This window comes from Pogonomyrmex barbatus, unplaced genomic scaffold (genome assembly GCF_055798465.1).
Source record: "Pogonomyrmex barbatus isolate J1 unplaced genomic scaffold, ASM5579846v1 scaffold11, whole genome shotgun sequence".
Classification (NCBI taxonomy): domain Eukaryota; kingdom Metazoa; phylum Arthropoda; class Insecta; order Hymenoptera; family Formicidae; genus Pogonomyrmex; species Pogonomyrmex barbatus.
The window spans coordinates 2,759,433-2,780,118 of NW_028297107.1; the positions used below are offsets into that span (position 1 = coordinate 2,759,433).

Consider the following 20,686-nt stretch of genomic DNA (forward strand, 5'->3'; position numbering starts at 1 on the left):
GAAGCCTGGCAGTGATGGAGGTGGAGGTAGAAACCGAGGTGGAGGAAGAGCGGGTGAATGATGAGGAGAAGGAGGACAGAGGGAGACCGAAGAAGAAGGAAGAGGGAAGAGAGAGGACCGCCGCGGACGGAGAGGGGAACAAGCTCGCGACCCGAACGTGGGAGTGAGAAGAGCAGCCTGAGCCTGTAACGAAGGGGGAAGGGAGCCGAGGGAGGAAGAGATCGCGAGGAGAGACACGAGAGAAGAGGAACGAAGTTACGGAGGGACTAGCGGGAGACGCGAATGTCCGGCAAAAGGAACTTTAATCGCGGTTAATTGCCGCATTGTCTGGCGGATCGATCGGATTTATGAATGGTGGCACGTCGGACAAAGAAGGGGGGGGCTAGCGGCGAGGACCACGAGGTCTATGGGAAACAGGGAGACGGGGCCGCTGGCTGCCTCGCCCTCTCTGGTCTCGTCCTTTCTCGCTCTTTCGCTTTGTCCCCTCGCGAAGGAATCGCGGAGGACGCCAGGGCCAGAGCCCGCCGATCCATCTCCGTCTCACGACGTCACCGGAGACGAATTCTCTTATCTCCTCGTCCTCTGTTTACATGCCCCATCGTACCCTGCCCGTCGGTCCCGCGACAGCGCCGCGACATGGTTGGCTGTCGCCGATGGTGGGGCCCCATGGGATCCAGTGGGAATCCGCGTATACGCGGTGGGGGTTTCGGATGACTGACGGCCCGGAACGGATCGCAGATGGCGCTGGAACGCTCCCCCGCCGAGAAGGATGCGAGTCGCTCCCGAGAGTCGGGGGACACCGATCCTCCAGCGCGTCCCGCCGTCGCTACGGGATGCTGTAACAACCGTCCTCGCCTTTGTCATTCTCGTCATCTTGTCTTTTTCTCATACAAAAATAGCCATCGGGTCACCACGAGTACGTCCGCTTTCGAGTTGTCATTTAAACTTCCGCCATTTCTTTTACTATCCTTTGAACCGAAGGTCACGCAAATCTCCGCTTCAGGATTCAGTCTCTCGAACTGTCTTATTTGCTTTTGTGTATCTTTTCGTCCCGTATTCTTGTCACGGAAAAAAAATTTTAAAAGCCAACCCTCGACATATTTTTTCTCGCTCCGAGATCGAAGGGTTAATTAATGTGACGAAGAAATAACGAGCATTACCATGTAAAAATTTCTAGGGAGGTCGAGAAGTTATCGCCCTACTACAACATATGGATGACCCCTAAATGTAATCAATTATTCGAGCGTACGCTGATTAGATAACAGCTTGTGAGATTCATGAATAAAGAGATAACGTAATAGGAGGCAAGATAGGGTATAGACTGTAGGTCTACCGCGAACGTAGCGAAAACAACGGTAATTTTATTCATCACTCTCGTCCGTTTTTCTCGACATCGTATTTGATTGAGATTTGCATGATCCGCGTGATCGGAAGCTTCTTTGACATAACATTTTTATAAAACAAATTATATTCTAATAAATATATTTACAAATTTACAGATAATCCGCGAGTTTGTTAGCCTTAGCTAACCATCCGTGAAAAGGCAGCCGCCCGTCATGTCTCTTCGGAATAATGAGAACGTGCATCACACGCGTACTCGGGTGAGAAGTCACGCACGTGGGGAGACGACATCTAATTTGTGCGTCCAAATCGATCTCGGCGTCTCGTGGTGAATTTGCGCGATCATGCGTAACGGCCGTCAACCGGATCGAACAACCGGCGTCGTCCCCCCACGAAGGGCGTAAACAACTCCGACTAAGGGGGACTAAGCAAGCGAGATCGGGAGAGGATCGAGAAAGACTTGAAAACCGGAGCGAGAGATTAGAGCGAACTGTCCTCCACGCCGAGCAGAAAATAGATCTGCAACGGCAAAGTTGCAGCTTATCTAGATGTTCTAAAAACTGGAAATGTCCGGTGAAATACTGGCAGCGAAATAAATCCGGGATAATAAATTCGGGAAGGAAAGGGAGAGACGGGAGTGGCGCGCGGTGACGTGCCTAAGATGGGGGAATTCGTTTTTAGGCTCTCGCATCCTCCCCGGGGAGCCTAAAAATGAATCTTATAATCAGCAGATTAATATTCATAGCGTAATTAACTTGGAACGGAATATAAAAATATATACAGGCGATAAGGGAAGCTTGTCCCACAAATAGCGGTCGAAGAAACCGGTAAATTCGGTTCTAGCCCCTTTCACGCCACGGACACCCGAGCGCTTTTATTTGGGAAATTTAACCATTTTTATCGATTCTCGATATTTGAAGGACCACCTAACGGCCGAAAAGCCGACGGCTCTAAAAGGATTTCTTCCGTTCCGTTTAAGGGTTAGATATTTGTCCGTCGTCTCATAATGGTGTGAGTCCACGCCGTTCGGAGTGGAACGGACGGCCGCATAGAACGGGCTAGACCGGGTCAGGGGGAAATGATGTAGCTCTATCACGTACATAAGGGGGCGTGAACACGTGGAATGAGACGTCGATCGGAACTCGTTTCTATTCGAATGGAATAAAACGAAGTAAAAGCGAGCGTCGAGACGGCATAGGCCAACCCACGGAAGATACGGTACGGTATACGCATATACGAGGAAGTATACGCTCGAGAAGCAGAATCGCTAGTTACAAAGGTGTCTATCGTGTTCCGATATGAAATGCCGATATAAAATTCAAAAGCCTCTCCGTTCTTCCGCAGTTGTGTCATATTTAAAAATATTTTCAAAAACATCGAATCTCTCTCCTTGTTCCTTATAAAATAAATTGTCCCGTACTATTCTGTTTTGATTATTAACTTTTTGTCTAGATCTCATCAACTCTTCAATTCAAACTCTCGTACAAATTATTTAACAGCTGTACAAAAATATTTTTTTGTATTATAATATAAGCTGTTGAAATAATTCAAATTTTTCAAAATATATATCGAATATGTATATGTAAAAGCCATATACATATATCAAAGTAAAAGAAACTTGTTATATTTACAAATATCAAATTTCAATATTTTAATTCAAAACCCCAAATGTAGCCATATGGCCGCAATGGGGACGAGAGGGTTAATATTCACGCAATAACTGTAGTTAACTTGTTATTACGCGTGATTATCAAGCGATTAATTTCAATCGTCATAGGCATTTTTATTTCTGCGAATCATCGAGATGACAGTTTATATCTTTACAGCACGTTCGGCACCATCAAATCCCGCCGTCCACATCTGAATATTAACGAGCAGGCATGCATTGCTTTTAATCTCTTAAGCGTGGAACGCGCGTCGGTCGTGTTTCTCCGATTGCGTATGTCTGGCCGGAGCTAAGTTTCCGTAAGTAGGTACAAAAATGCGCCGCAGAACGCAAAATGCGACTAGCGATATTAATAAGCGACACAATCGTTTTCTACGATCTAGCGCGACCTCCTTTTTAAACGTCGATTCGACCCAACCGGCCGGGGAAGTTTTGCAATTGCGGATTTAATTAACCCCCTGCTTTCCCGTTAGTGCCCCTTTTTTAAATCGTCTCGCTATCGCTAAATGTTACCTGTGGTGGATTTCTCCTTGAGACTTGCGATAAGTGAATTCGGCCCTGAAGCCTAGTCGGGGATCAAACTCGCGCTCGAGGAACGAGCGAATTCTTTCCCAACGCGGACGCTAATTTATGAGCGCCGTACCGTTAGCTTGCGCAATTAATGAGGCTGCTGAAAAAAAGGGCGCATCTGTCGTATCATGCTGCGTCTCTCAAAAACCTGTTCAATAAATTATGCAAATTTTTGCCGACCTGTAGCTTTAATGAGAGACGTTTTACTATTTTTAACTTCAAGCGGGTAAAGGGCAGAAGAATATCTCGCGTAGGGACGAAAAGGCACCGGCTGAATTCTATGGATCGATCAACTCTAACGAGTTGACTCTCTCGATTATATTTCATCATGAAGTTTCACAATGTTACGAAATAGTGTTTACTTTTTAACGTATAAGTTGCAACGTTACAAGGCGTGTATTTTTAATAATAAATATGGGAAAAATGTGTCTCTAATTAAGGATAGAAAGCAAGAAAAAGAATCTCTGCATTGTGATTTTCCTTAGATTATTATCTCTTTATGAGAGATAATCTAAGGAGATTATAGTGCAGTGATTTTTTCTAGCCAACGTCATTACTTATGGTACTCTAAAAAAAAAAGAAAGAGCACACATTCTCTCGAGCTAATTGCCTCGGCGTCCGCGAAAACGACAAATATCAAATATCTGTTAAAAAAAAATGATCGTTCGGTGTGTTAAATCACAAAACATTATATTATAAATATGCAAAATAATATTCATACAAAGTGACATTTATTAATTACGAGACAATTTCATCCTCCTTTTGGGACCTTCGAATAATGATTATTTTAATATTCAGCGCAATGTAACCAGATATAACCGCGCGTCAAATTGAGGTATCAAGTAATTATCTCAAGCAATTATCAATGTCCCGAAGAATTATCGAGGTCGAAATGTTGTTTCGCTCAATTTTCCCGTTACTATTCGCAGCAGCCGAGAAGACACCCGGTAGGTCCACCACACCCTGCATACGCGCAAACATCTGTTCCTACAGCGCGAAATAATCGCACGCATAAATAAACCGCGACAGCCGCGTGCGTGTCTCACGTGAAGCGGCGAAAACGTGACCGTTCACGATTCGGGATCCCGAAAAAGTCACGGCGAGACGGAGGCTCTCCCCGCGGGAATCTGTCGTGCGACACGTGATATTTTGCAGGATAGATGTTTGTTGCGGTATCTAAAATTACCAAAAAAATGTCATTCGCGATAACAGGGCGGACGTGACACTTCACATATAATAACAGTCGAAAAGGGATATTCCAAGATCCTCGAGGAGGATATATTTATCGCGCATGTGAATATCCTTTTTCTCGAATTCGTACTCTATTGTGGGATGTGGAACGTGATGTCTGTCTGAAAAGGCGGGTCCGTTGCTAAAAAGGAAGAAAAAAAATAACTGGTTTTCGAAGTTGCCCCAAGAGTGCGTTGCTTAACAGCGTCTAATTATCGCGTTCCGTTTTGAATTCTATGGGGCAAAAGGAAACCTATTTCTTTTATGGGAAAGGACGTAGGTTCGGGATTTGTTGTCGAACGAAACGACAGATGCGAAAGAAAGACGGAGAGCCGACCGTACTAAAAGCGATTGGTCTATTTCTTATGATCGCGCAACTAATCGGACCAAATCTGAATCTGACCTTCGCTTGGCCTTCTACTTCATCGCGACGAAATCACATTTAATTTTCTCGTACCACGTTGCTTGGAATTTTAATTACCCGTCCATAAGCGCGCGCGTGACGACACGTCTTTCTATCGCCACATTTTTGAGAAAGAAAGAAGATACAAGATTATATCTCACTTGACATCTTATGTAAGAATCACCTCAAACACGCATATACACATTCGATAAATTTTCAAGAATTTCTTTTTTTTTTGTCTATAAATAGAATATATCAAAACGAAGAACCAAGAAATTTCAAAAATAACAAGCAACTGCTACTGTATCACGCAACTACCGATTTAATGAAGTTCTTGGCCTCGGCCTTCGAATAAAAATTAAGATAAAGAAACGGTAAAGAATACATGAATAAAGAATGGAGTACGTATAAAATGGAGAATACTGGAGAACATGAATATGCGCGAGGTGTAAGAAAAAAATGGGAAATGATCTATCTTCAATTCTCGCATTTAAGGAGGTGCTTACTTTTTTTCTGCTTCATAAATAAACTGATAGTCGAGCGTGGGATATGATGTCGATATTTTTCTGGATACGCGGGGTCAACAATTTCTTAAGAAGTTGCTCTTCAAGTATGCGGACTTCGCCCAGAGTGTATGCCTTACTCATAACTTCTTAAATCACTCGTGGTTTTTGTAAAAGAAAAAAAAAACGAGAAAGAAGGAAGAAGGGAAAAGGTTCAGCTTTTCGATTAATAGTGGTCCGGTTCCCATCCGCCGAGCGGTAAATTCGCGTCTGCGGACACAGGGAGGGGGGAGGGGGAACAAACACACAGGTGTACACGAGGTGTATGCCGACCAAAGAGACCTGGCCGACCAACCAGGAAGCGATCACGCACAACTGGTCACTCGCCGGAATTCTGTCGGATGCGATTACACGGCGCGGTGATTCGTTTTAAAAATGGGAATCCTCTCCTCGTTTCCCTTCCCTTTCTCTTCTTCCTCTCTTGACCGCGGCGTTATTAAAGCTGGAATTCGTCCGAGGTTCCTCTCATTCCGGAAGCATATCGTACCCGTTCAATTTTACTAAGCAACACGGAAAATATTTATATATTCGCATTACAAAACAACGAGGGATATCTTTTTTTTCAATTACGTGTATTGAAATTTAAAATACGTACAGTCATATTCCGAGAGTTAACTTTCGTCGTTCAAGTTTTATCTTTATCTTATCTTTTGTTGTACATGGCGCTGCTGAGGACGTAGGGCAAGATCTCCGTAAAAATGTTGATGCCAGGATCCAAGGAACGGCCGAGTCCCTCGATCACGAGCATACTGAGAATCACGCTGCTGAAGGATCCGTCCTGCTTGACGCCGTGACGGACCATCGCGGAGAATAATTCCGACACAACGGTACTCACGTTCACCTGCGAATACCCGAGACGATCGTGCGTATAGTAATTATCTCTCTGAACGAGAAAACTTTTATAACGAGGAAGCGTCCGGCAGAGTCGCCGTCATGCTTGTTCGACGACCGATTTCCCTGTGAATCCGGCTTTTCGATTGCGAGTGAAAATTAAACGAATCAAACGCTCGGATTTTTCCGGCAGTAAAAGCGCCTATCTTTAGCCTCGCGATAATCACGATTATCCATTAATCGGCGTTACGTATACCGGTATCAAAAACTGGTTAGTCCACCCCTCGCGCGTGTTAACCGCCGAGTGCCGCGCCGGTCACCGGTGACCGACGTTATTAGACTCAATATGATATAAAAATAGACAAAGCTAGAATAATCATATTTGTAACAATATTTGTTACAACTAAAATTAATGTCAACTTGATATTCTAAAATAAGAAGCACTCATAAACATATAAATATTTTTCCTTCTATTAATATTTCTAATTATGTAAATTTAAATAGACATGTATAAACGAAGAAATAGACGAATTTTAGATCCGGTGCTCAATGTTCGTACTCGCGATATGCCTCGTAATTAAGCGACGCATCGTCCTTTTCCACGTGGGTGCATTTCTCGGAGGTCGATTGATCTTGATTGAATCCGCGCGATCTTAAACAGCGTATCCGACAATTCCCGCTATATAATCACGCGATCGCTTGATACACGTTGCTGTTATTATTATGTACCCCGTGCTACGACGATATAACCATACTGAAATGCCGACGATATCTCGTACAATGTTTATGCGCGCGGTCGCTTACATAAAAATAAAAACGGGAGATCGTTTCCGAGAAGCAACGCACAGAGCGACGCGGATAAGACTAAAAAATTAATAACAGTTCAATTCGATCGAACGATGGTCCGAGAATCTGTAAATGAGGATCGTGAGAAACATGTTCAGATTTCCGAGGGAATACTTGTGATCCTACTAACGTTAAACGGATTACAGAGATGAATCTTCACAATGTTCCCCATCGAGCATTTGAAGCCATCCGGATCGTGTGTCACGTGTGAGCTGTGCTCCAAAATATGTTGCGCCGCCATTTCACCCTGTGTTACAATTTTCATGTAAAACTTCAATCGCTCGATCGAAGAAATGTAAAAAACGTGCGACAAAAAATAATCATCGAGGTCGATCAAAGTGGTATGCACATAAAACAATTACAAATATATATTAAGTGGAAGAGGTTTAAAAAAAAGAGTAGCAAGGAACATTATCGCATTTAAGTTTAAATCGAACTGTCTTCCTCTGCAGATTTACGAAATTTACTCTCGTGCAAGTAGAGCCAGGTATCTTTATATATCGTATATATTTTACAACGATCCTTTTTCCTTCGAGACTGGGTACCGGAAAAGATGCGCTTCAATTAAAAATAGGCGTCTTATCTCGGCATTTACATTCCCCCATTAAAATACCGAAGGAAAATATACCTCGGTGAGGAAGAAAAAAAAAAGAAAAAAGAATAAACGTGTTCGGTTTAAGTTACCCATTAAGAAAGCTCGAAAAGAGGATCTCTGTCAATAAAAAGTAAACGTTATCTCTCCGAGCTTACGTTTCCCATTAGCACCGAGTAAAAAACGTCTCGGAGATTTTGTCGGCAGCGATCATTCAGAGATACCACTAGCCCGCAGTCCAGGATGATCAGGCGTGGGTCGTCCGCCACGTAATCGGGGGTAATGACCTGCCGAAAGATGCTGAATAATCCCGCCTTCGGCACGATCGCTTTTTCGACTAGAATGTTGCCTGGATGCAAGTCACAATGGATAAAGTTGTCCTGAAATATCTACGGCAAAAGTCGAATGCATCATCATTCTCGAACAAGAGATTTAAGAGAACATTGCGAAAAACACATCAATCTCGTTTTAAAATCTTTGAGAACTCGTTCTCAAAATTCAACGTCAATTTTTTCGAAAAATCTCATAATGCTTTAATAGACCTTAATAATAATAAATCATTCGTTCTACTTATGCTGACCATTTTAAGAATCGTTGTGATTCCTATCTTGGCGAGTTTCCGCTGTAAGACAACGTCGTCGTGCTCGAGATAATTGGATATCGGTAAACCCTCATGAAAACTCTCGACAAGTATCCTGCGACAGGTCAGACATAAATAAGGATACGGAAATACAATGTTGTTCCTCCGTGAAAAATTTGCCGAAAATCTTGCGAGATTTGAGGCCTCCAGTCGCATGTCAACCTTTGCAAAAATCGATTGCGTAAGTTAATTTAACGCAAATTATCGCATTCTTTCTTGCTACTTTTACTACATATATATATATATATATATATATCACATGCAGAATCCAGCATAATTCAAACGAGTTACCATTATTTATTTACTCGAATTATTCCCTTCTAATTTCTATTTTCATGAATAAAGCAACTGATAGATTTTGTCTTACATCTCGTTGGAGTTATGCCAGTTCCAATCAGTCCCGAAAAAAATCTGTGTTCCGATGCGATTTGTTATAACGAGATTTCTCTTGAATTGCAAGTAGATGCAAGAGTAGTTCATGGAAAGTTACTTGATCTTCTATTATGCGCGCGAATTCGTCGATGCAATCCGTGAGGCTGAGCCAATGCAATTTCGGAACGAAATACGTGACGCATTTGAAAAGGCTGCGCATTATCGCGATGTCCCTTCTAAAAAACAAATGGGGAATATATACAGGGTGTCCTTATTGCCGTATCAACGTTACATAGCAGATTTTTCGAGATAATTGAATTTACGTTTGAACGTCCAAGCATCGAGAATCCCGGAACATTTGAAAATTGAAAACGAGAGATCTCTCGCTAATTAATGCATTCCTTAATTAATTTCAGGTAAAGTGTGCTTTTTAAAAATTTAGTCACAATGATAAATAAATTCGGCGTTTTCATCGAGAGGAAATTTAAGCATGTTGGTGCGTAATGAAACACCCGATATAATTGCAACGCAAGTATAAACACGCATGTTCCATCATCCATATGTTTCTTATCGGCGACGTGATTGAACGTTGCCAAGAAAGACTGTTAAAAATTATCTGCGCGATATCTCAGAGAGGGTACTTGAGTTGGCCTTTGATTCCGGGATGCAACACTTTTACCGCTACGGCTTGCAATTTCCTGACATAAGGATTGACAGGCGTGAATTCACCGCTTTCATCGATAGCTCTGTCTGTAATTATGAAATACATATCAGTCTCATCTCGTCTGCTCAGAATTCAAAAATATTTAAAATGAAAATCAACATCAAAGCAACATCAAAGGATGAAATTTCTATCCTTTTTTCTTATACAGTAACAATTACAAAAAAAAAGATTTTATTTCTATTATTTTTGTTTAAACGTTCTCCATTTAACAAACAAATAGAAATTAGCCGATCTTTAAAAATAGTATCTCAATAATTTATTGGTTCATTTTAAGTTCATTTCTGCGATTAGCCTGATTTCTCTGCGCGTATATTTAATGCGGCTATGTAAATCTATCCGGACAGGTCTAAATGTCTGTCACGTGAACGCTTCGTCGTTCTAGGCGAAACGATAACGAAGGCGATCTTTTGCGAAATCGCTACCGCGTGATATGTGCACACGAGAGAAGAAGAAGTGAAAAAACTTTCTAGCTTACTTTCCACAAAACGGGACATCCAAGGATCCTGCAACACACTCAGGTCGATCCACGCTTTGTATACCTGCGCATCGATTTCGGCAATGTAAAGTTGCGCAAATAACACGTAGCTACATAATCCTACGACAATTTCTCTTTGAGTCTAGGTCCTATTCTATCGGCTGCATACCTGTGCGCAGCATCCCGAGCCAATCGGATCCTCGTCGAACCTCACGAATAAGTTCCGCCAGGAACGACCGTAGGTCGCCTCGAGTAGACGCTCCGTGTATAGCCAAGGGTGCGGCGTCGCATTCCGTTGCAACTGCGAGAGTATGTCGCAGATATCCCGTGGGAAAACATCTCGCCGTGTGGACATCCACTGACCGAACTTGATGAAAATCGGCCCGAGAAATTCGATACCTACGAAAAAAATGAGATCCTCTCGCTTGAATTGGCCCTTGTGAACATACACACTATACATATTTTGTTCACTGAAAAATGCAAAAATTCGCATATAACTTTAATACTAAGGATAACTTTAAGACTAAGGATATTTATAATATTAATTTTACTACATACTTTATTATTAATTTTACAAATATTTACTAATATTATTACTATAAAGAATAATACTATTAATATTATTATAAATCATATAGTCATAATCTAGACATTAGTATTACTAATATTAACTTATAACAGTAATAATTTATTAATTTGTGATAAATAATTTAATATTAACAATTAATAATGATGATGAATTGAAATAATTGTTCTGCAGCATTAATTAATAGGACATTCGCCAGATATTGTCATCTGTTAACTGATATGCTCGAGATATAATATAATTTTTACGAATAATTATTTTTTTTTATAATTCACAAATCTTTAAAGATAAAGTAAAATAAAAAACAAGAAATAAATATATAAAATAAAAAAATAAAAAGTACCATATAATGCATCTTGAAATATGTCGATACATTGTAGATACATTGTAGAAATTTAAGTCTCGTTTAATCTCTCAAATACTCAAATTTATTAAAAACAGATTTTATAAAATCTACTATAAATTTCATCAGCAGAATACCAACAAAAAAATATAATAAAAATCTGTTAACAAAATGTGATGACAGACTGACTTACAAAAATCGAGCATTTCGTAACCATTTAATGATACGTTTCGTTCGAACGATAACGAAACTACCCACTGGCAATATATTATTAGATTATGTCACATTCTACTAACAGAATATCAAGTTAAATGCCGACAAAATTAATCTATCCAATCGCAAGCGGAATATTCCGCTCGAATTTACTGGCAAATCGTTAAAGGTTTTCACCTGCCGAATACCTTTTCGCAGTATAGGAGGAAACAAACTCGTGTGGGTCAGGCGTGTTATTAGATACACGATAAGTAGGATGTTAATGACTGTAATTACAACTGCGATCCTCGTTATTACGAGAATCGTTTCTCGTGCCTCCACGAGAAAGCTACCCTTCTGTACGTCCTCCTCGTCGTCGCCGATGGATCCGATCGTTTGCGGCTCGCGGATCTGCGCGCGAGGATTGCGGGAAAGCACGGTCGAGGCGAGATCGTGATTGGTCCGCTCGTTAAGATACTCGCTGGAACGCTTTACCGGCGGCGGGTGAGAGCAATTCTCTCGACGACGATAACGCGATCGCCGTCGCGCGAGGACATTGTCGCCGCAACGGCGGATGTTCGCGATGAGCCGCGCGAGATTCGGCCGCAACGACATATTTTTGCAACTCTCATAATTTTCGTTTTGTTCCGAGATAAATGCGGCAGAGAAGGCTACGTTCCGCGATCCGCGACGCTGTTCCCGTACGCGTCCATGTCGCAAATCTGCGCGCGGAATTTCTTTTCTTCCCCTTCGATAAAAGGAAGGATTCTTTTTAATCTGACCTGCGCGCTTTTCCTTTCTCCATCTCGCGTATCGAGAATCGAAAAACTCGAACTCGAAAGCTGAGAAGGTCGATTCGCACCATCCTCGATTAGCTTGATCGATTGATTAAATTTAATGATTGCCAACTGCAGAAATCAAAAGTGATCGCATTATTTTGTTTTTTCTTCATTTTCTGCAAATGATTTATTTTTGTAAATTATAATATTTTTAAATAATAATTAAGTATTCTTTTTAATCATTATAATAAAAATTATAATAATAAAATAATAAAATAGGGGCCCAGAAAAAAAATGCCGCTCTAGCTATCGAGTAGAATTTTGATACGTAATCCTGATTGGTGAATCGCTAATGCTAATATAGCTTTTGATATTGTCAGTATTTATAAGTATTATTAACACATTTCAGAACACATTCTATATGAGTTTACGATTCAATGTTTTTAGTGTTTGTTCTATGATAAAAGCGGAAATTCAAGTGTACTCGTGACGTTTGAATTGACGGCTGTGTTACGTTTAAAAATTGTTAATAAACGTTGCACTGCCAACGTGGCCAGCCGGAAATGAGCCACATGATTAAAAAACAAGAACAGTTAATATTTATTACGTATTACATGTTTACGTAACGACAGCAATCACCTCGTTGCACAGTGAACCGATCAGCGCAGACAATACATTAGTTTACGAACAAATTACTTAACGAAGTGAAATAATTTGGATTTATGAAAGTTAAAAATCATATTCTTGTTGGATCTGAAGCATGGACAATTGAGAATACGCCTCATTTCTAACATGTAGTTCCTTCATTATGACTGATGAGAATTAGGTTAAGATTGAATACATTTAGTTTTGTCAATATTGAATTACCAACTGAAACTAATATGAGCTTTAGACGTTAGTTTGGTTTTTGCGATTACTGTGAGATTTATACTTAAGTTTTTAATACAAAACAATTTGCAACAATGAGGACAATAAGAAAAACCATTGCTATTCTCGGAGTAGGTTTGATTCTTGCCTGCTGTGTGATGATTTATTTAATGATGGATTTAACTCTCCTACCACAAGGTCCTAAAGTTTCTATGAGCAGTGTAAGTCGTAATGTATAATATTAATTTGTCTTAAAATTAAAAAAATACATTTGTTTCAAATTAAAAGATTATATATTTAATCTTTTTTTTTAAACTCTTAGACAAGTCTACAGATTATTTTATGTAATTCAAAATGCTCAGAGAAAACATTTTATTTTTTAACAAAATATACATATTTTGATTATCTTCAAGTATATTTTTTTCTTTACACTATAGCTGTGTTCCAATATTCATTGAAAATTATATATATATATATATATATAAAACATATATATATGTAGTATTGGCAATGAATATCAAAATGCAATCTATATTTTTAAAAATTGTAAACATTATTTCTTCTTTTCAGAATCAATGGCTGCATTTTGAGAACAGATTGGCAAAATTAGAGAAGGATTTTGACAAACATCATAAAGTTATGAATGCTTTACAGGAGCAAGCGGCAAAAATCAAAGATAATTTTGTACCTGTTGTACATTCACCGATCAGTCATTTGAATCGTTCCAACATAACAATTTCACGTTCAAGGAAAAGTCTCACATGTAATTTTAATATCCAAAAAGTTCCAGAGGTTGACATACAGATGTTAGAAATGTATAAACAATTAGAATTTGATAATCCAGATGGCGGAGTCTGGAAACAGGGCTGGAACATTATGTATGATGAAAAGCAGTGGCATCCTAACAGAAAACTAAAAGTTTTTGTTGTACCTCATTCGCATAATGATCCTGGATGGTTAAATACATTTGAAAAATATTATATGTTCCAAACGAGAAGCATATTGAACAATATGGTGACCAAGTTAGGAGAGGATAGGAGGCGCAAATTCATTTGGGCGGAAATATCGTTCTTTAAACTTTGGTGGGACGATCAATCCAAAGAAATAAGAGATGAAGTGCGTCGCCTCATACACGATGGACAATTGGAAATCGTATCGGGTGGATGGGTGATGCCAGATGAATCTGTATCCCACTGGATCGCTCAACTCACGCAATTGACCGAGGGTCATCAATGGCTGAAATATAATCTAGATTATACACCAAATTCAGGTTGGGCTATTGATCCTTTTGGTCTCTCTCCTACCATGCCATATCTCTTGAAAGGTTCGGGCTTGGAAAATCTCTTGATACAAAGGGTTCATTATTCAGTGAAGAAGAGACTGGCTAAGGACAAGAATCTTGAATTCCGTTGGAGACAATTATGGGACAACGATGGCTCCACAGAATTGTTCACTCATGTTATGCCGTTTTATAGCTACGATGTTCCTCATACGTGTGGACCAGATCCGAAAGTGTGCTGTCAATTTGATTTTTACAGAATGCAAAATTTTGGTCTGAATTGTCCGTGGAAAGTTCCGCCGAAAACCATAACTAAAGCAAACGTAGCGGAGAGAGCGCTACTTCTACTGGATCAGTATCGCAAAAAAGCACAACTCTTTAAAACCAATGTAGTACTTGCACCTTTAGGCGATGACTTCAGATACACACATCTCACCGAATGGGAAGCTCAATTTGATAATTATCAAAAGCTTTTCAAATATATGAATGAAAATCAACATTTGAATGTCCAAATTCAATTTGGAACGTTGAGTGATTATTTTGAGGCAGTTCGAGAGAAACACAACTTGAATGAATTTCCTACTCTATCTGGCGATTTCTTTACGTATTCTGATAGAGACGATCATTATTGGAGCGGCTATTATACTTCTAGGTACAAATTTCTTTAGAAAAACAATCTTCTAATGACTACTTTTTTAAATAAATCATCTAATATAATCCTTATATCTGTGTAGACCTTTTCATAAAAGATTAGATCGTGTATTGTTGGGTTCTCTAAGAGGAGCAGAGGCATTAGCTGCTATAGCTTGGGCTAGAGGCAATGATCAATTGGTAGAAGGAAGTCTTGCATCACGTTTAAGTAAAGCCAGAATGTGGCACTCTCTATTTCAACATCACGATGGAGTTACCGGAACTTCCAGGGACAATGTTGTGATAGATTACGCCCAGAAGATGATAGTGGCATTAAACAATTCAGCTCATGTACTTCAACAATCTATAGCACACTTATTGAGAACCCCACAGATATCATCTACAGATGTGGAAGCTGTGTACTTCACATTAGACGAAATTAGGTACAAAAAAAAAAAACAATTCATGAACAATAATCAATAATTCAAATACATACTTATTTAATATTTATTGATAAAACAACATATAATCTTTTTTAAGATCGCATCATACAAATGTCGGTGAGAAGCATATTCTCAATCTTGGAGATGATAAACCATCCAGAAAAATCATTCTATACAATCCTCTCCCAAGGCAGAGAACTAAAATGCAAACTTTGATTGTATCCACGCCATTCGTTAAAGTTACGGATCGAAGAGGACATACTGTTAAATGCCAAGTGTCTCCCGTTTGGATTGGTCCAGCTGCATTGTCTTCAGCTAGATACGAATTATCATTTTTAGTTATTGTACCAGGATTTGGTATTACTACGTACATAGTTCATGCATTACATAAAACGTCAAATACCAAGTAAATATGATGATTTTTATACAAAAATTGATCCAAAAAATACTATAATAACAATGTATACTATAATAGCAAAGTTTTATTGGGCTATTAAGTTTATACTTTTCTTATCGCTTTATAAAATATTAGATATATATAAGACATTACGAAAATATAAAAATTTTTATATGAATGTCTTCTTTTTTTTTTTAATAGGGACGTATATCTGGCTAATGTCACTATCTTCAACACAGACATAAGTTTTCCATCGATACCTGGTTTCAATCATCTAACGATTTTACCGCATACACAAGAATTTTCGATCACTCAACGACCAGAATTATCTGCTTCTTTCGGCAAGTCCGGTTTGTTGAAAGCTTTGCGAGTTGGCAATACCATGATTCCTGTGCATCTAGATTTTGTAAAATATGGTACCAGAGGTTCTGGTAAAGATAAAAGTGGCGCTTACTTATTCTTGCCTGACAAGTCGGAACCAGATGTGATATTTATGGATGGCAGAGCAATTGTTCATTTAGTAACCGGACCAATTTTATCAAAAGTATTCATCGAATTGCCACACGTGCGGCATACTTGTACACTGTTCAATTCTCCTGGCAGCGACGGACTCGGATTGCATATACTTAACGAAGTCGACATAACAGAAACGCAAAACTATGAACTTGCAATGCGTTTCAACACAGATATTGCATCCGGCGACCAATTTTTCACGGATTTAAATGGGCTCAATGTAAGCACACTGATATATCATTACAAATTTTATATTTTAGAACATTTTTTAATGAGACTTGTCATATTTTCTTGTTTGAGATATAATTACGATCTACATTTTATTTAATTAAATTGTAGATGATTCGTCGGCAGAGATTCCCTAAACTTCCTACGCAAGGAAACTATTATCCAATGGCATCAAGTGCATATATAGAGGATAAAGGAGTTAGATTAACAGTTACTACAGCGCAGCCATTGGGAGTAGCCTCTATGACAACTGGTCAACTCGAGGTAAGTATCGATCAACTCTTGCCTTGCAAAAAAACTTTTAGTATTTTGATAAATATATATTGAATGAAAAAATTAAACTGTAACAAAAATTGACAATATTAATTTTCTTTAAATGAAAGAATGAATTCATTAAAATATTAAATTAAAATTAGATATCTAATTTTTATTACAGTTTATTTTTTCAAATGTATCTATATACATATATGTGCATATGCACACACATATAATCTAATTTCTATAAATAGATCATGCAAGACAGAAGATTACTTCAGGATGACAATCGAGGATTAGGACAAGGTGTAATGGACAATCTGTTGACAAATCATATGTTCACATTGATTCTGGAAAAAAAAGAGACGAATTGTCCTTTCGCAGTACCACCGACAAATCACCCATCAGGTTTATTATCTTTAAGCGGTCATTTAGCTTCAGAAGACTTACTGCATCCGATTGTAGCGCTGCATCCTCACAATTCTATGCCATTCGATCTGCACGCTCATTTCTCGCCGCTTCGATACGATCTTCCAGTAGATATAAGCATCATCAGTCTCCGAGTATTTCCTATTCCTGAGGGTGCTGGCAAAGGTATCGGTATGGTGTTGCATCAATCAGCTTTGGACATTTGTTTTAACAATTCCCTCTTGCGACGCTTCAATGTTTCGGAATCAGGAGAGGTAGATCTGATGAAGCTCCTCAATGATATGGAAGATTGGACTATAAGTAAAGCACCTCTTACATTCCACAATGTCGGACCATCTTTGAAATCGCCTATTGTAAACTTATGTCCGCATCAAATACTGCCAATTTTATTTCATAAGACGCAATCCTAATCGGGAAGAAGACGCAACATAATTGTTTCCTATTTATCCACATAAATTTTGTTTACTCAAGATAATATAGTCCAAATGTGCCGAGGCCGGTGGATTTGAATTGTCTAATTTGTACCTAAAACAGTATTAAGTGCACGACATTATTATTATTTCGATTTTAATGATCTTGCTTAATACAATTTATATTCTATAACAAATACTATACGCAATTAAAATACAATCAAATTATAGCAATTATAGTAACAAGAAATTTACTCTCTTCAAAATTATACATATGATGTATATTTAAGACGTAAAAAGAATTAGTAAAGAATTCTCATTAATCTCAATGCATGTAATAATCTGTCAAAATTTTTTGTTGTAATTCTTTGTCATTATTTTTGTTATTTATTAAATTAATGATTATTATTATTTATGTTTGAAATAGTGACTTCTGTGATTTTATAGAATTTCTAATTAAAGCTATGTACATATATCTAACGATACTGATAGTATTTGAGAATTTGATAGATGATGACAAATAAAGCATTTTTTAAAATACAACCGTATTGTGTAACGTCACGTTTCGCCGTTACCAAACCAGCTACTATAACTATGTAATTTGTCATCATTTACTCAATATTTCATGTATAATGCGGATCTTGGTGTGGTCAATAATATTGAATCAGTAATACTGACAATATGCATCAATATTTTTACAACCTTGTATGATCAGTATTATTGAAAATTCCAATTTAATTTTATATATATTATCTAATTTAATCTAGAGAAAAAGAGAATAGAAACGTCAAAACTCAAAATAAAAATAGTCTAAAAATATATACTGTGATATATTTATTATTGTGAAACTATACCGATGAAAATACTGATGTACTTTCTTCACATAATCAGGATATTATTATCAATATCCCTACAATATAATGATACTAATGATAATATTTAAAAATCAAGAAATCTAGATCGTTATCTGTATATTCTGCATCAATCTATCAATATTAACTATATATGATTAATAATATATATTGTTAATATTGTTAATATTTGTTGACACTGATATTATTGATCATATAAAGTCCGCAAAATAAAAATGTAATTCCTGTATTTTATACATGTGTATTCAGTTAAAAAATATTTTATAAGAATGTCGCTGAGATTTTAGGACTGTATTTGTGGAGTATTGTGGATGAGTGAATGTAATATTACTCTCACTGTACATTTAGCTCACTAAGTGCGATTCATTATCAGACTGAATCGTAAAGCACACAAAGTATAGATTTGAATGATTAAATTTAGTATTAACGAGAGTGAGGACACGAAATAGTGCGATAGAAATATTCTGTCGAAAACGAATACTTTAATACTAGTCAATTATGGACTGTGTAAAATAAACTTGGAACACACAGCAATTTTATATGTACTCTTGTACTATATCACATTTGTACTGCATTGAGTATACGTGCTAAAAAAGCATTAAAAAGCATTAAAGAATCTTAAAATACGTATATAGGTAAATGACTTTAAGAAGCTTGCTTTATGCACGATGTAATAAAAAGATTTGATAATTAATCAATATAATAAGCCAAGTGACAAATTTCAAAGAACAGACTAGAAGGCATCGATGGATTAGATCTTGGATGTCTAACAATCTTTATATTGAATTTATAAATTCGGAACAAATCCACCGAATAATGCCTTCTCTGTTATTTGATTAATGCTGGAATATCATTAAGAACAACAGCGATAGTTATATATTTGTAATAGAATAGTAAACACTCATTACCCAAGAGCGTAGAAGAATTGTATTGCCGAGGGATTGTGCTTGAAGACGGTTAAAACAACTTTCAGCATCTGGTTTTGGTATGCCATAGATTCCAGAGCTGACATCATAAAACGGCCAAGTCCTTTGCGCCTGGCCGATGGTTCCAATTGTAATTCATAGCTACGTATACATACACGTAAATACTTAATTTTTTCATATACCGAAATGTTATTTTTAACACACGCTTATGCGCGTACATACATATAAATCTGTATGAAATATACATACCAATATAACACAACATCACCATTGTCGACGTCAAATCGAAAGTGTGAAAAGCCAAGATGTTTGTCTTCGTACGAAGCTACCAAATACCACGCGGTTTCTTCCGTTAGCTCCGATCGTTTTTCAGCTGCGTTCCATCCCCAGCTGGAACGCTCATACATGTCCTTCATGTTTCTCTCCATAATATCAAAAATCCAAGAAAGCAACGTCCATGTTGCATCCCTTGCCCTGACGCAAGTAAATTTAATCGTTTTGTTATCCTTTGTGACATATTCGTGAAACTTTTGGAGAGCCTCTAAAGGATTTGCCTGGGTATTTGCCTTGTTTATAAGTTGCTGCTGCGTCGCTGCCTTTTCTGCTAAAAGCTGACGTCTCGTTTTTCTAGCTTTCTTCTGCAGGAAGAAAAAAAAATTAAAAAAAAAAAAAACAACTTATTTAAATTTCTTTAGTAATTTACGCGAGCGCTTTAAACGCCGTTGGACAACACTGACCTGCATGATTAACGTTCGAATTCCCGATATCCCGCCTTTTTTGACTCGCGTGTAGGTTACGTCGTTTTTCTCCGCAGTATTTTGCTGCACGTCCTACCTGAAGTTAAAAAATTGATTTTTATGAATCAAACAGAATAATTAAAAAAAAAAAAAAATAAAAATTCTCCAAGGCACACAATATTTTCATACGTCGCAAAGAGTCGCTGCTTGTTCAACCGCTCTCTCGGCTCTCCACGTTTTTTATACAGAGGCGTGTATGCGAGTGTGCGTTACATTATTTACCTAGCGCATAATAAAAATCGCAGACGTCGCGGCAGGCAGGAGAGGCACCGCGTTTCGTATTGTTTCGTATCTCGCAGCGGGGAGCAACGTCAATATCCGTCGTTCCGAATTGCCGCGTGCGACCGGCCCACGCTGCCGTTTCAGCGTCGCGGAAAGGAGATCATCCAAGATCGTCTACCAATCATGACCGATCGCCGCCGCAACGCGACGGACGGCCCGTTAGGCAGGATCGGAGTGTATCGCTTCCCAACTGCACGATCCTCTT

General features: G+C 38.4%; 3 protein-coding genes and 1 long non-coding RNA gene across 7 annotated transcripts; 2 read left to right on the top strand and 2 right to left on the bottom strand.

Moving 5' to 3' along the window:
• The first annotated feature begins 203 nt into the window (after positions 1 to 203).
• On the top strand, positions 204 to 4,160 carry LOC148937711 (uncharacterized). The gene is made up of 2 exons (XR_016138015.1): positions 204 to 916; positions 1,500 to 4,160. It is a non-coding gene; the product is annotated as an uncharacterized LOC148937711 (long non-coding RNA).
• A 1,764-nt stretch (positions 4,161 to 5,924) lies between these two features.
• LOC105423364 (putative aarF domain-containing protein kinase 2) lies at positions 5,925 to 12,245 on the bottom strand. Of its 2 annotated transcripts, XM_089071089.1 has the most exons (9): positions 12,157 to 12,245; positions 10,423 to 10,652; positions 10,254 to 10,317; positions 9,696 to 9,804; positions 9,173 to 9,290; positions 8,623 to 8,844; positions 8,201 to 8,431; positions 7,581 to 7,697; positions 5,925 to 6,614 (listed from the first exon to the last, which is right to left on the bottom strand). In XM_089071089.1, exons 2-9 carry the CDS (start codon positions 10,606 to 10,608, stop codon positions 6,417 to 6,419), a joined length of 1,245 nt encoding a protein of 414 aa, XP_088927215.1. In that variant the 5' UTR covers positions 10,609 to 10,652; positions 12,157 to 12,245; the 3' UTR covers positions 5,925 to 6,416. The 2 variants fall into 2 exon arrangements, with proteins under 2 accessions (XP_088927215.1, XP_088927216.1); XM_089071090.1 differs by lacking the exons at positions 5,925 to 6,614; positions 7,581 to 7,697; positions 8,201 to 8,431; positions 12,157 to 12,245 and adding an exon at positions 11,584 to 12,140 and having other exon boundaries at positions 8,843 to 9,290.
• Positions 12,246 to 12,585: 340 nt separating this feature from the next.
• On the top strand, positions 12,586 to 19,664 carry alpha-Man-IIa (alpha-mannosidase 2). Its single transcript, XM_011633095.3, has 7 exons — positions 12,586 to 13,241; positions 13,591 to 14,951; positions 15,034 to 15,372; positions 15,470 to 15,778; positions 15,971 to 16,502; positions 16,622 to 16,774; positions 17,020 to 19,664. The coding sequence occupies exons 1-7, from the start codon at positions 13,116 to 13,118 to the stop codon at positions 17,602 to 17,604; spliced, it is 3,405 nt and encodes a 1,134-aa protein (XP_011631397.2). The 5' UTR covers positions 12,586 to 13,115; the 3' UTR covers positions 17,605 to 19,664.
• Positions 17,562 to 20,561, bottom strand: Naa40 (N-alpha-acetyltransferase 40). 3 transcript variants are annotated; one of them, XM_011633096.2, is made up of 5 exons: positions 20,422 to 20,561; positions 20,140 to 20,236; positions 19,652 to 20,040; positions 19,385 to 19,543; positions 17,562 to 17,719 (listed from the first exon to the last, which is right to left on the bottom strand). In XM_011633096.2, the coding sequence occupies exons 2-5, from the start codon at positions 20,143 to 20,145 to the stop codon at positions 17,638 to 17,640; spliced, it is 636 nt and encodes a 211-aa protein (XP_011631398.2). In that variant the 5' UTR covers positions 20,146 to 20,236; positions 20,422 to 20,561; the 3' UTR covers positions 17,562 to 17,637. The 3 variants fall into 3 exon arrangements, with proteins under 3 accessions (XP_011631398.2, XP_011631399.2, XP_088927222.1); XM_011633097.2 differs by having other exon boundaries at positions 20,329 to 20,466; XM_089071096.1 differs by lacking the exon at positions 20,422 to 20,561 and adding an exon at positions 20,339 to 20,382.
• Positions 20,562 to 20,686: the final 125 nt, after the last annotated feature.

Bases quoted from the DNA above. Each gene is read 5' to 3' on its own strand.
- LOC105423364 (XM_089071089.1), bottom strand. From the start codon at position 10,608: ATGTCCACACGGCGAGATGTTTTCCCACGGGATATCTGCGACATACTC. The intron at 10,318-10,422 runs GTATGCAGCCGA...ATCGATGCGCAG, and splicing joins GCTCGGGATGCTGCGCACAG to GTATACAAAGCGTGGATCGA. The intron at 8,432-8,622 runs GTCAGCATAAGT...CTTTTGCCGTAG, and splicing joins TCACAACGATTCTTAAAATG to ATATTTCAGGACAACTTTAT.
- alpha-Man-IIa (XM_011633095.3), top strand. From the start codon at position 13,116: ATGAGGACAATAAGAAAAACCATTGCTATTCTCGGAGTAGGTTTGATT. The intron at 13,242-13,590 runs GTAAGTCGTAAT...TCTTCTTTTCAG, and splicing joins CTAAAGTTTCTATGAGCAGT to AATCAATGGCTGCATTTTGA. The intron at 15,373-15,469 runs GTACAAAAAAAA...ATCTTTTTTAAG, and splicing joins TTCACATTAGACGAAATTAG to ATCGCATCATACAAATGTCG.
- Naa40 (XM_011633096.2), bottom strand. The intron at 19,544-19,651 runs GTATGTATATTT...ATGTATACGTAG, and splicing joins GGTGATGTTGTGTTATATTG to CTATGAATTACAATTGGAAC. The intron at 17,720-19,384 runs GTAATGAGTGTT...ATACTGTTTTAG, and splicing joins CAATTCTTCTACGCTCTTGG to GTACAAATTAGACAATTCAA.